The sequence below is a fragment of the Doryrhamphus excisus genome, linkage group LG10 (assembly GCF_037039965.1).
Source record: "Doryrhamphus excisus strain RoL-2023G ecotype Guam linkage group LG10, RoL_Dexc_Guam_v1.1, whole genome shotgun sequence".
Lineage (NCBI taxonomy): Eukaryota > Metazoa > Chordata > Actinopteri > Syngnathiformes > Syngnathidae > Doryrhamphus > Doryrhamphus excisus.
The window spans coordinates 17903922-17919339 of record NC_136366.1 but is presented as its reverse complement, the minus strand read 5'-3'; the positions used below and the strand labels follow the sequence as shown (position 1 = coordinate 17919339).

The window sequence follows — 15418 nt, the reverse complement described above, 5'->3', positions numbered from 1 at the left end:
GAGCGCTGCTGCTCCAAGCACAGGTGACAAACTGGTGTCATTAGCTCGTACGGCTGCAAGAAGTGGCGTGAACTCAACAGGAAGTTGAAGATGTCTGACCTCTGATGATGTGAAGGACACAGAACAGGATGCTGAAGACAAGTGAGATTGCAAGTGCATAAAAAAACAAAACAATGACTGCTTGGAACTCACATCAGGGAAGAAATCCAAGTGATGGATCATTTCCTCAAGGGATTTCTTCGTAACTGGAATGATCACCTGCAAAAAAAAAACCCACGATAAACACACACGCTAATTCAACACATATGAAATCTCAGCTCATAATCAAGAAAATTACTACTAATAATAAGAATTTCAAAGTTTTAGGGGTTTTATTTCTTACAGTATACTAACGTTCCATTAGCCGTTACACAGCCGTTCGTTCGATGCACTTTCCACCTGAGCGACGTTAAGTACACTTAACGACAAATATGTAAAACTGTATCGGAAGTTAAAACTGGGACGTTATTTAACAGAACAATTTTTCAAATCACACCGACCTTTCGAGTGATATAGCTGAATTAAGTTCGGTGAACCGTCAGAAATTAAAACGGTCTATTTTTTTTTACTTCTGTCACTCACGAGCCACACAAAAGTGATTTCAGCAGGTTATCCGTTGCTAGCAAGCAACCCGCCACTTGACTTCCAGAGGCCCTGTAAACCTGACCAATCATAGCGCAGAAGTGGGACCACGTTGTACCAAGCGGACCAATCGCAGCAGGGCAAGGGGATCAGGACAAGTAAATGTCTACATTGATCAAATATTAGCAATGACATTCATAGCATTGCATGACAACTGCTACATTTTGTTTTAACACTTCTTAAAACCACCTTCTTTTTTAGTTCTTCGTGATTTTAAATCAATTCATAATTTATCATTACAATTGTGCCGCCTGTAATTTTAATGAATTATTTAATGTCGAAATATTTGTAAAAGAAATTCCCATTAATATATGGGTTATTTCTCCTCTATAATGCTATTAGATAAAGTTAAAGTTTAAACATGTACACAAACAACCATTTGATTGATAGATAACTAGATAATAATTCAAATAATTATAGTCATCATTTTTTATTTTTTATTTTTTTTACAGGGTATAGAAATGGATGGATGGATGGATGGATGGCAGCAACTGAACAGTTTACATACTCTGCTGCGATTGGTCCCCTTGATCCCACGTGAGACTTTTCACCTGGCCCTGATTGGTCAGGTTTATCGGGCCTCCAGAAATCAAGTTTACTGTGCTTGAAATATCAGGAGGGTAAACACCCAAGGGATCTGACAGCATCACGAACAACCTGCTTGAAGATTGATTTGTTTTGTCTGGATTTTTTGTGAAAAAATACATCGACAGGATACTTTCTAACGTCGTTGAACTGCATCATTGCGATGGTAAGTGCGATTTTCTAATTGTCTAATTGCATAAAGTTCCAGTTGTAACACAGTTTTGTGTATTTATTGTGAAAAAATAAAGATAAAATAACGTCAATCGGATGGAAAGTACATCGAACGAAGAATTAATAAATAATTTTCATCTAACGGCTAACGGAACGTTGAGCTGCATCATTGGACAGGTACGCTGGAAAAAATAAAACGCACGGCTTAAAAGAAATACATCGTAAAACAATTTGCTGATATTAGATGTTCTGCTTTGTTGGTTAGTTTTGTTAATTTTTACAGGCTGGTAACGTGTGATTTGTGTGTAGTAACGTGTTAATTATAATATGAAATATAACGACTAACTTGCACTTGTTTACTTACACGTTGACTTCGAGAATGAAAATAATATTTTGTTGTTTATTGTCTTGTTTGCAGGTGAACATGTTCAATTACAGGCAAATGGCAAACAATTTGGTTTCAGCATCTCTTGAGGCGCTGATCCAACACATGGATTACTACCCTGATGTGAGTTCCATCTTTCTGTCAATGCACTTGTCAGCCTCACTTGTCCTCACCATCCCCTTCTGTGTCCTTCACATCATTAGAAGCCGTACGCCTTCAACTTCCTGTTGACTTCACGTCTCTTCCTGCAGCCCTATGATCTAATGACACGAGTTTGCCACTTGTGTTTGGAGCAGGGCTCTGGAGATGACCTGCTAGATCAGGTCTGTAGATTACAACTGACAACAAGTTGTAATAACTGACAAGGTATTTATGCTTACATTTGATGTTTCTTCAGATACGTCTCTACGAAGAGGCGAAGAAGCTGGTGCAGCTGATGACTGAGTGGACTGAGGCCTTTCCACACGACTTCAGCGATGAGCGGATGATGCGTTCTCTCAGAGATATAACACATCATGTAGCTGGCGTGGACGAGGTTAGTGTCACATTTCCTCCGTACATCAAACACTAGATCAGTGTTTCTCCACCTTTCCTGAGCCACCTTTTTTTTGGGGGGGGGGGGGGGGGGGGATCTTGGGGCACATCACTAACCGAAAATGTTACAAAATGTCGCCATGACCTCTCACGTGCATCACTAGTCTATTGTAGGAACGATGCAATCTGCTTCGTGTTCCCACACGGACGAATATTACATTGCTCGGGCAGTCGTTACACCACGGACACGAGACAATTACATAATATTTGCAGAAAATTATTAATAAATGTTAATTTAAAAAAGTGATAATTCCTCACTAGTGCACCACGGCACAGTGGTTGAAAATTACCACACTAGATGACACTAACTATATTATATACTATATTATAGAGCTGTAAATCCCCATTCAATTCCATTGGACTGCACTGATGCTACTTTTTGTTCTGTCCACTAGAGGGCGCTAAACTCATTTTGTTCACTAGATGGTGCATATGCGTCTTTTGGTCAGCTAATGGCACTGACACACAGTTCACTCGTCATCACTTTCTATTCATATGATATATTTTTTCCCTTTCTTTTTGTCACTAGTACTCACTACGAGACATACAGCAGGCGACTGACCGTCTTATGAAACGCAAGTCAACATTCGCTGTGCTAAACTCCATGCTAGCCGAGCATCCTGCCTCACCGGAACCGGAGGAAAGAAGCGGCATACTGAGCATGTGCGATGACCCCATCATCTTCGCCCAGCAGCTCACACACATTGAAATAGTAAGCACTTACTTGGGACTCCATAGTATGATATTGTACACTAACCACACCTTTAGTCATACAGTAAATATGTGGTTGTGGTGTACAAATAGATGAAGATTTTTCTTCATCACCATTTAACTTTTATTGCTGATTCTTTTTCTTCCAGGACAGGATGAGTTTGATCGGGCCGGAGGAGTTCACCCAATCATTTGCAGTGAAGAACCCTCAGGTAGATGTGCAGTGACAGTTATTATGTCTGTGTGTGTCTGGACTTAAAAGATTACATGACCAATTTTCCCTACTTACTGACTTACAGGTGTTTGTGTGTTGGTCTTTTTTGTCTCTCATGTGCATGTTTTCAGTGTCAGGGCAGCAACCTTGAGGCTTATGTGAGGTGGTTCAACAGACTGAGCTCCCTTGTGGCTACTGAGATCTGTATGGTATGTTCACTGGTGTTTGCATTTAGTCAGCTTGTAAAGATTTCATGGCGCTCCATACGGGTTGTTTAGGAGTCTGTGACTTATTCGTGTTCTGGCATTGCAGCCGACCAAGAAGAAACACAGAGATGGAGTGGTCAAGTTCTTCATCGATGTGGCTCAGCAGTGTTTGGATATTGGAAACTTCAACTCCCTAATGGCCATCATTGGTGAGTATTTTTTTACCATGAACTCTGCTGCCTTTTGTTCCAGCTTTTGAGTTTTTCTTTTTCTAGACCTGATAGTGAAGTATTGTTGTCTTACAAAAAAAGCACAGATGGACTCTTTTTGTGTGTGTCACTAAATCTGTGATTCTACCTTTCAGCGGGGATGAACATGAACTGTATTTCCAAGCTGAAAAAGACCTGGAATAAAGACAACACTCACAGGTTTAAAACCTTAGAGGTGAGAAAAATCACATGACCAAATACTAAATACCATCATGGAGGACACAGTACACTATCATTGCCTTATTCTTGGTTGTCTCAGAACCTGATGGACCCATCCTATAACTTCAAGAACTATCGCACTGCGCTCCATGACGCCACTGAGATGTCCAACACTGCTGACAGCACCCAGGAGAAGATTGTCATTCCTTTCTTCTGTCTTCTCATGAAGGACATCTTCTTCCTGGATGAAAGCTGTGCTAGCAGGCTTCCTAATGGACACATCAACCTCGAGGTTGGTACACAATTAAACACACACCTCAGTTTTCATCATTAATCTGTACTTTAACCAAATAAACCACACAAATGTAATAAATAAAATATGGATGAGTATAGTGTATGTAAGTGTAGGTAGCTATGATTAGATTTGACTCAAATGTGTTTTCTTTTTTTTCAGAAACTGGAGGATATTACAAAGCCGATCAGCCAGTTTCTGCTCTGGCGTCAGGCCATATGCCCATTCCACAGAGATGAGACAATCCTTCAGTTTCTCATCACCATGCCGATCATCACCGAAGACGGTAAATCAACCCGCTGTTATATCTTGTCTTGTTTTATACTTTATCATGTACATTATATGGATAAAAATGACTGCATGTGGATTAGGGATGAATGTATTATTTTTTTATGAGACAATTAGTTAAAGTTATGTGTGGTGTTTTGTTTCTGCAGAGCTCCATCTGATCTCTGAAGGCATCGTGAAGGACAGCCGTCCATCTTTTTGGGGGTTCCTCACACAAAAATTAAAAAAAAAGAAAAAACAATAAACCATTCAAAACCATTCTTATATTCCTTTCTTTCTCTGAAGATCCTCTGTCCCATCAGTCCAGCATCATTCAGGATGCTCACTCACTTTTGTTCTGCTCAGCCATTGGGGCAGATAATTTTATTCATCTAAATGCTTTGGGGATGAGACTCTGAGGCCATGGTTTCAGTCCAAAAGGCCTTACTCAAACCAAAACGGATGCTAACCAAATAGATTTTTCTCATAAGAAATCATTCATTCATTCATTTTCTACCGCTTATCCTCACCAGGGTGCTGGAGCCTATCCCAGCTGTCTTCGGGCGAGAGGCGGGGTACACCCTGGACTGGTCACCAACCAATCACAGGGCACATATAGACAAACAACCATTCACACTCACATTCATACCTATGGACAATTTGGAGTGGCCAATTAACCTAGCATGTTTTTGGAATGTGGGAGGAAACCGGAGTACCCGGAGAAAACCCACGCATGCACGGGGAGAACATGCAAACTCCACACAGAGATGGCCGAGGGTGGAGTTGAACTCGGGTCTCCTAGCTGTGAGGTGCTAACCATTTGTCCGCCGTGCAACATTATTAGAACCCTCTAAATATTAAATAACACCCATATAATCACCTTTACATTTGTATTATCCAATATAGTAGCCATATAAACATGATAACAAACATGTTAGCAGTTCCGCATTCATTTTTTTATTTATTTATCGTACTCAACATGAAATTCCTCTCCGTGAATCACCACCTTATCGTGGTGGAGGGGTTTGAGTGCCCGAGTGATCCGAGGAGCTATGTTGTCTGGGGCTATATGCCCCTGGTAGGGTCTCCCAAGGCAAACAGGTCCGAGGTGACGGGACAGACCAAGAGTGATTCAGAAGACCCATATGAGCAAGAACGAGAGGAGACAACGTACCTCGCCCGGATGTGGGATACCGGGGCCTCACCCTGGAGCCAGGCCCGGGGGAGGGGCTCGCAGGCGAGCGCCTGGTGGTCGGGCCTTCACCCGTGGAGCCCGGCCGGGCCCAGCCCGAAGAAGCCACACGGGATCTCCCCCTCGTAGACCCACCACCTATGGGGGCAAGCATAAGGGTCCGGTGCAATGTGTGTTGGGTGGCGGTCAAGGGCGGGTGCGTAGGCAACCTGGTCTTCGGCGGCCAAATCTGGTTCTTGGGACATGGAATGTCACTTCGCTGGTGGGGAAGGAACCTGAACTTGTGCGAGAGGTTGAGACATTCCGACTAGACATAGTCGGACTCACCTCGACCCACAGTTTGGGTTCCGGAACCAAACTCCTCGAGAGGGGCTGGACCTTGTTCTACTCTGGAGTTGCTGCAGGGGAGAGGCGGCGAGCTGGTGTGGGCTTATTAATAGCCCCCCGGCTTGGTGCCTCTGTGTTGGAGTCAGCCACGGTGAACGAGAGGGTCATTTCCCTACGCCTTCGGGCTGGGGAAAGGGTCCTGACTGTCATTTGTGCGTACGCGCCAAATGGCAGTTCGGAGTACCCGGCCTTCTTGGAGTCCATCAGAGGGGTGGTGACTCCGTCGTTCTACTGGGAGACTTCAACGCCCATGTGGGCAATGACAGTGTGACCTGGAGGGGCGTGATTGGGAAGAACGGCCTCCCTGATCTGAACCCGTGCGGTGTGATGTTATTGGACTTCTGTGCGAACCACAGTTTGTCCATAACTAACACCATGTTCGAACATAGGGATGTCCATAAGTGCACTTGGCACCAGGACACCCTAGGCCGCAGGTCTATGATCGACTTTGTAGTCGTATCATCAGACCTGCGTCCGCATGTTCTGGACACACGGGTGAAGAGAGGGGCTGAGCTGTCAACTGATCACCACCTGGTGATGAGTTGGATTAGATGGCGGGGGAGGATGCTGGACAGACCTGGTAGACCCAAACGAGTAGTGAGGGTGTGCTGGGAACGTCTGGCAGAGTCTCCCGTTCGTCGAGTCTTCAACTCTCACCTCCGGCAGAGCTTCACCTGCATCCCGGGGGAGAACCGGGATATTAAGTCCGAATGGGCCATATTCCGTGCCTCTATTGCTGAGGCAGCTGACCGGAGCTGCGGCCGCAAGGCGGTCGCGGCAGCAGGCCCCGAACCCGATGGTGGACACCAGAGGTCAGGGCTGCCGTCAAGCTGAAGAAGGAGTCCTATCGAGCCTTGATGGCTTGTGGGACTCCGGAAGCAGCTGACAGGTACCGTCAGGCCAAACGGTTTGCGGCTTCGGCGGTTGTCGAGGCAAAAACTCGGGTGTGGGAGGAATTCGGTGAGGCCATGGAGCACGACTTTCGGTCGGCCTCGAAGAGGTTCTGGCAAACCATCCGGCGCCTCAGAAAAGGGAAGCAGTGCCCAGTCCACACTGTTTACAGTGGAGACGGGGGCCTGCTGACCTCGACTGGGGATGTAGTCGGACGGTGGAAGGAATACTTTGAGGCCCTTCTCAATCCCACTGACATACCTTCCATAGAGGAAGCAGAGTCTGAGGACACATACGTGGACAGTGCCATCACTGTGGCTGAGGTATCTGGGGTCGTTAAGACGCTCCTCAGTGGCAAAGCTCCGGGGGTGGACGAGTTCCGCCCAGATTTCCTCAAGGCTCTGGATGTTGACGGACTGTCTTGGCTGACACGTCTCTTCAACATTGCATGGAAGTCGGGAACAGTACCTTTAGACTGGCAGACCGGGGTGGTGGTCCCCCTTTTCAAGAAGGGTGACCGGAGGGTGTGTTCCAACTACAGGGGGATCACACTCCTCAGCCTCAAACGGGGCAGGAGTCTGGTTCGCATTGCCAGTAGTAAGTCGAGCCTTTTTAAACGTTGGCCTCCGCCAAGGCTGCCCTTTGTCACCGATTCTGTTCACAATTTTCATGGACAGAATTTCTAGGCGCAGCCAAGGTGTTGAGGGAGTCCAGTTCGGGGGCCTTAGAATCTCATCTCTGCTATTTGCAGATGATGCGGTTCTTATGGCTTCTTCGGGCTGCGACCTTCAGCGTTTACTGGGACGGTTTGCATCTGAGTGTGAAGCTTCTGGGATGAGACTCGGTACCTCCAAATCAGAGGCCATGGTTCTCAGTCGGAAAAGGGTGGAGTGCTCCCTCTGGGTTGGGAATGAGGTCCTGCCCCAGGTGGAGGAGTTTAAGTATCTCGGGGTCTTGTTCACAAGTGAGGGAAAGTGGGAGCGTGAGGTCAACAGACGGATCGGTGCAGCCTCGGCAGTAATGCGGTCGCTGTACCGGACCGTCGTGGTGAAAAGAGAGCTGAGCCGGAGGGCAAAGCTCTCAATTTACCGGTCGATCTATGTTCCCACCCTCACCTATGGTCATGAGCTTTGGGTCAAGACCGAAAGAATGAGATCGCGGATACAGGCGGCTGAAATGAGTTTCCTCCGTAGGGTAGCTGGACTCACCTGGACAAGAGATAGGGTGAGGAGCTCAGCCATCCGGGAGGGGCTCGGAGTAGAGCCGCTTCTCCTTCACATCGAGAGGAGTCAGTTGAGGTGGCTCGGGCATCTAGTCCGGATGCCTCCCGGACGCCTCCCTGGTGAGGTGTTCCGGGCATGCCCAGCCGGGAAAAGGCCCTGGGGCAGACCTAGGACACGTTGGAGGGATTACGTCTCACAGCTGGCCTGGGAACGCCTTGGTGTCCTCCCGGTGGAGCTGGAGGAGGTGGCCGGGGACCGGGAAGTCTGGGCTTCCCTTCTAAGACTGCTGCCCCCGCGACCCGGACCCGGATAAGCAGAGGAAAATGGATGGATGGATGGATGAACATGAAATTCCACTCTAAATACGCTCTGCAATATGACTCTTGAATATATGTCCATTGGGGGGCATGACAGAAAATAACATAGTAGCATTGATTTAGGGCAAGAATACATACAATTTGCTTAAACAGACATTTTGTATTTACTAATAGGTCGTATTCAACCATAAAACAGCGATCATTTAGTCATTATTTTTTGAAAAATCGTGATTACAGAGAGGGAGCGCTATTCCAACCACAATATAATAAAAGATGACTATTATTGTTTGTATTTCGTGATGCTCTTTACCTCACCCGCTTCCCCTGACCTCACATCAACGGGATAGAAAGAATGAGAAAAAACTAGAAGAGCGATTCTACTAAAAGTCATTCTACTAATGTTCCTAATGGAGCTGTGCTAACAGTCGCATGGTTGCAAAAATTGAAGTCCATTTGTGGCTCTACCCGTTCTCATTAGGTAGTTCCGCCCATAGTTCACAGACTTCAAGTCACGTGTTAGCAGAGTTCTTTTACCCAACGTTAAACGTTAAACGCACATAACACACGGCACACGTTGTTCAGTGCTGAGTGAAGCCAAAATGACTTTTGCTGAGTTTAAGACAAAACTCCGAAGTTATGAGGATGTTGAAAACATGCGTGCAACTGTGTCTGAGGACAATGTCATGAAGGCAAGAACACAGTTTGGCACAAAGCGCGCGCCCGCCGGAGTAAAGGACAGCAATTATGTGGACGTTGTATGTTACAAGTGTGGTGCAAGTGGACACATTGCCAGATCCTGTTCGTGCAGACGATGGTGCCATCACTGCAAAAGCAACACACACAACAGTGCCAGCTGCAGACGGAACAAGCAGCGGGATGACGTGCGTAAAGCAGCCGACGAGACTGGGGGCAAGGAGTATGCATTTCGGATATGCGACTCTGAAGAACCAGCGCTGGATGTCAAGAGGAAAGGCCTGATGGTGGATGCAGGTGCGACGTCTCACATAATCACGGACATCGCAAAGTTCAAGAAGTTTGACAGCAGTTTCCAAGCCGGGACTCACTGCGTGGAGCTGGCTGACGGCTCCAGATGCAAAGGAGTGGCCAAGCGCAGAGGTGACGCGGAGGTGTGGCTCATCGACAGCGGGGGCAGGAGCTTCCGAACAACGCTGAGGGGTGCCTTATACATCCCAACGTATCCACAAGATATCTTTTCAGTGAAAGCTGCCACTTCCAGCGGAGCCACTGTGACCTTCAGTGGGAAGAAAAATGTGCTGCTGCACAGAGACGGTACCAAATTCCCCATACACGTACACAACAAACTTTATTATCTGCACACATCAGAAAACATGTGTAAGACTAATGACCAGTGTAAGAAAAGCCTTGATTTGCAGAGTTGGCATGAAATCTTAGGTCATTGCAATTTTGCAGATATAATGAAACTGAAAAATGTTGTAGATGGAATGGAAATTAAGAATGAAGGTAACAAACCTGTTTCACAGTGTGAAGTATGCATTCCAGGGAAGTTTGTCCAAACTAGAAACAGAGGGCCAGATGTGAGGGCTAAAGCACCTCTGGACATGGTACACACTGACTTAGCGGGTCCTATAGATCCAGTGTCTAGAGATGGTCATAAATATGCACTTTCTTTCACAGATGATTACTCTAGTGCAATTTTTGTTGACTTTTTGAAACACAAAAGTGACACTGTACAAGCAACAGAAAAATTCATTGCTGATGTGGCGCCCTATGGCAAAATAAAATGTATGCGATCTGACAATGGCACAGAGTACACATCCAGAGAGTTCCAAGCATTAATGTGCAAGATGGGTATCAGGCATGAGACTTCCGCTCCATATTCTCCACACCAAAATGGTACAGCGGAACGCAATTGGAGAACCCTGTTTGAAATGGCCAGGTGTATGCTAATAGAGAGCAAGCTGCCAAAGATGTTGTGGACCTATGCTGTCCAGACAGCTGCTGTGGTGAGAAATAGGTGTTTTAATAGACGTACAAAACAGACACCTTACTACATGTTAACAGGCAGACAGCCAAATATTGCCAGAATGCAGAAATTTGGACAAGTGTGTTATGCTTACAAACAACAAAAAGGAAAGTTGGACTCTAAATGTGAGAGGGCCATTTTTATTGGATATGATAAAAATAGTCCGGCCTACATGGTGTACTATCCCAGCATCAGAAAAGTACAAAAACACAGACTTGTAGAGTTTGTAGTTAAAAAGAATGAGGAGGTACTGGATGCAGATGATGATTTTGACATTCAAAATGAGAGAAAATGTGTGACAAGCCCACTAGCTAACCCACAAGTGATAGAAAGTCAGGAAGTGTTCACAAACAATGAAGCAGATGTGAAAGACGAACAAAATGCTCAAACAGTGAAGTTAGAAAATGAAGAAGGCAAACAGGAAGAACACAAACCTGCTGAGAAACGTTATCCTGATAGGGAGAGAAGAAAGCCTGACTATTATGGTGATCATGCATGTGTTTTTGAGGAGGATATTACTAATATTGACTACTGCTACAGACTCCTGTGTAATGTTCCTCAAACATACACAGAAGCAATCACTTCAGTTAATGCAAAACAATGGGTTGATGCTATGGATGAAGAAATGCAGTCACTACAAGACAATGTAACTTTTACCTTGACCACTCTTCCCAAGGGTAAAGATGTAGTGGGGGGTAAATGGGTTTATGCAATGAAAAAGAACACTGATGGATCAGACAAGTACAAAGCCCGATATGTAGCCAGAGGGTTTAGCCAAAAGAAAGGTGTAAACTATGATGAAACTTTCTCCCCTACAGCTAATATGACCAGTGTCCGGGTATTAGCACAGAAAGCAGCACAGGAGCAGCTAGTTGTTCACCAGATGGATGTAAAAACTGCTTATCTTCATGCACCAATCGAGTGTGAAATCTACATTGAACAACCTGAAGGTTATGAAGTTGTATCAAAAGAAGGTGACAAATTAGTGTGCAAACTAGAAAAATCCCTGTACGGTCTAAAACAGTCAGGACGCAACTGGAATAAGATGTTGCATGATTATTTGTGTGAGATGAAATTTGTACAGAACCCAGCCGATCATTGTGTTTATAGCAAAATTACTGAACAAGAAAAAGTGCACATAATCATATGGGTCGATGATTTGATTATTGCTGCCAATGATGATGAGGTCTTACAATGTGTTAAAGAAATGTTGAAACTCAAGTTCAGAATGAAAAACTTAGGTAAACTAACACATTACCTGGGTATTGACTTTGAACAGTCTGCAGATTGTGTTAAGATGTCACAATGCAAATATGTACAGAAAATACTGAAGAGATTTGACATGTTAGACTGTAAAGCCAGAGCTACCCCTTGTGAACAGAAACTTGACTACAGTGATGATGCTAAACTAATGGATGATGTGAGGAAATACAGAGAGGCAGTCGGGAGCTTAATATACTTAGCAACATGTACAAGGCCAGACCTGAGTTTTATAGTGAGTAAACTATCTCAGTACTTCACTAGACCGACAACTGATCAATGGACAACGGTAAAGCATGTGTTGAGATACTTAAAAGGTACTCAAAACAAAGAACTTTGTTTCAAAAAGCACAAAGGTGAAAACACAATCCATGCTTATAGTGATGCCAACTGGGCCGCTGATATTGATCGAAAAAGCACGACAGGTTACTGTATCAGCCTGAACAAAGATGGGCCATTTGTTTCATGGAAAACTAAAAGACAACCTACAGTTGCACTCTCTACTTGTGAGGCTGAGTATATGGCTTTAGCTGCGACCATGCAAGAGTGTCTGTATTTAAAACAGCTTCTGAAGTATTTTGATGGACAGGTATACAGGTGTTTAGTCTATGAGGACAACCAGGGCACTATAGCTCTAGCCAAAAACCCTGTACATAGGCAAAGATGTAAGCATGTGGACATTAAATACCACTTTGTGAGATCTACTTTACAAACTGATGATGTGACATTGGAATACTGTCCAACTAATGAAATGGTTGCAGGCATCCTAACGAAACCAGCCAGTAAGCTGAAGTTGATGAACTTTGAAACCTTTATGTTTGATGAATGAACCATGGACTATGAACAACTAATGAACTCTGAACTTATGATTTTTGTGTGAGCATTGGAAAAAAAAAAAAAAAAACCTGTGAAGTTTATGTTGACATGATTCTTGTAAAATGTGAGCAAGTGGGGGTGTTGATGTGCTCTCATTTCATTTTGTTTGTTAAAATGTTATGATTTATTGGTTCATTTTGGTATCACGTGACTGTGATTAGGGAACTGCCCACATGCTCTAATTAATATAAAACAGGTGAGCCCGTGTGTGCGGGTGCTTCACTCAGCACTGAACAACGTGTGCCGTGTGTTATGTGCGTTTAACGTTTAACGTTGGGTAAAAGAACTCTGCTAACAGCAGCGATAGGGCTTGCCATTGCACAGCAGACAGTCGGTTCGTCCAACTGAAATTTGTCAATCGAAACGATTGATTGTGCCAGGTAAACAGATGCACGTCCCATAAACATCCGGAAAACGGTGTCGTTGGCAACTGGGGATGTAGATTCACTGTTGCTACACAAATAGAGTGGGGCCCTATCTGGTATAGCAAGTCCTCAGGCTTCTCCACATTCCAATCACACAGTGCCGTGTCATTCGTAAAACATGGGTCTCGATATATTTGCATTTGTAAGCATACTGTCCCCTTGTCCATTACGTCACAACCTTCCAGATCATAAGTCAGATTAGTCTGTGGACTAAACCAGTCCCCATGCGTTTTCAAGAAATAATAATGGTTTCCCACTATTAATGGCAAAATCCGATATCTGCATACGGTCATGGGTCGGGTTACGTTTACTTCCAACCACATTCCTTGACAGTGTGTTTCATTGCACTGAGTCAGGCTAGGTTTAACTTGTAACCATACGCGGTCCGATATGTTCCATAAGTGTCTCCACGGCTGCACTGCTGAGGAGGTCAATGTTCTCAACAAACGTTCTTGCTGAACTTTAGCATTAAGCATTTGCAAGGTACATTTGGTACTATTCAACGTCATTGTAACATCGTGTAAAACTTCTGATGTTGCATCCCACATATCAATGTTCCAACCCAGAAATGCGTCTATCACATGAGCTCCCCCTTTCTGTGTTTCTACAGTTGTAGGCATCCATTGTGCCACCCTGCGGAACCCATGAGCTGTCGCCTGACCTGTGGATGATAACATGGATCGTGTAACTTCTCCATCAATGGTGTTGAATACTCCTAGCAAAGTTCCTGTTCCCCCTAACAGTGTATCATACCATGCGCGCTTGTTCCTTCGTGGCCTGCAGGTTGGTATCGATGGTAACCTAATCTCCCAGTGAATCTCATTATGTGTCATCTGGTGAGCCATGTGTGTGCATGATGTCACTATTGGCACTAACGTAGGGTGTGTCACCTGCTGATGTTGTGGTACTACCAAAATGACCCAAATCATCGATGGTCGTACTGCGATCTCAGTTGAGTTCGAAATCTAAATATCCATGTCACTTGTTATCACCATCCATTGTGTCCCATTGGTCGATGAGCATGGTGCAGTTCCACCTGACGCGAAAGGATTACCCGTCAGTCGACAGAGGGCTACTTCAGCTGCAACAGTAACGTTGCATCCCGCCCTCAGGATTATGGACCACTTGTGTCGTCCTCTGTAGATGTCGCATTCCGAAGTGACGTTTGCGATATGACAGGCAGACCCCGCGGGACAGTGGAAGTCATACTGCGTGCGATCATTGGTGCTGTTCCTCCATCCCACTCGAACCACGTGAGGCAAGCGAGGAGCTCCTTCCACCAGTGTCACCCAAAAGTGGGCATTCCTCGGGCCGCATGCAAGCAGGACAGCCAGGAGAGTGCCCCAACATAGACCATCCTCATTTTCCTCGGGCCCCTCCCGCCGGACGTCCCACCAGCAACCTCAACATCCACGCCCCGACGCTTGCCACCAGACTGTGAACACAGATATAAATCATACTGAAAAACAAAAGACATGATTAGTTTTCTCTCCTATAACATTTATGGATGGGCACATTGACCCATTTAGTTTCTCCGTCATAGAGAATGGTCACTACTTTTATTTATTTACTATCATTTCCTTGCGCAATGATTTCTCCAGGTCTCGGCGGGCCTTGGGTCTGTTTGACCCACACTTTAGCCCCCACTTTATCTGTCGATCCAAATCCTCTGTCTCCCCTTGGCGTTTGTGCGACAGGAGGATCCACCTCTACTGCCAGAGAGAACAGGCAGGGTTTGACCAGGAGCTGAGCGATCTTGTCGCCCTTTCCTCAGCAGGGGGCACTGTTCTCTGTACGCGTCGCCGACGCTCTGACTGGTTCGAAATGGTTTAGCGTTCTTGATCTTGAATCTGGATATTACCAGATCGACATGAATGAGGCCGACAAAGCTAAAACAGCTTTTGTGACGCCCATCGGATTCTGGGAGTTCAATCGGATGCCCCAAGGGGTAACAAACGCTCCATCCACATTTCAACGGTTAATGGAGAAGAGTATGGGAGATCTTCATCTAAAAGAAGTTCTTGTTTTCCTTGATGACCTAATTGTATTTTCAGATACACTGGAAGAACATGAGCGGAGGCTGTTGCGAGTATTACATCGGTTGAAGGAATATGGTCTGAAACTCTCTCCAGAGAAATGTAAATTCTTCCAAACATCTGTGAAGTATCTGGGACACATTGTTTCGGAAAGGGGAGTAGAGACAGATCCAGACAAGATTCATGCCTTAAAGTCCTGGCCAATTCCGAAAACTTTGAAAGAACTGAAGTCATTCTTGGGATTTGCTGGGTATTACCGGAGGTTTATTAAG

The 15418-nt window shown here is 45.2% G+C and overlaps 1 protein-coding gene across 1 annotated transcript; it reads left to right on the top strand.

Moving 5' to 3' along the window:
• The first annotated feature begins 1879 nt into the window (after window positions 1-1879).
• On the top strand, window positions 1880-13758 carry LOC144901179 (ras-GEF domain-containing family member 1B-B-like). Its single transcript, XM_078794364.1, has 13 exons — window positions 1880-1945; window positions 2026-2145; window positions 2220-2357; window positions 2946-3128; window positions 3277-3339; window positions 3473-3550; window positions 3654-3756; window positions 3912-3991; window positions 4076-4267; window positions 4430-4553; window positions 4705-4759; window positions 9353-9834; window positions 13721-13758. The coding sequence occupies exons 1-13, from the start codon at window positions 1880-1882 to the stop codon at window positions 13756-13758; spliced, it is 1722 nt and encodes a 573-aa protein (XP_078650490.1).
• The last annotated feature ends 1660 nt before the right edge of the window (window positions 13759-15418 follow it).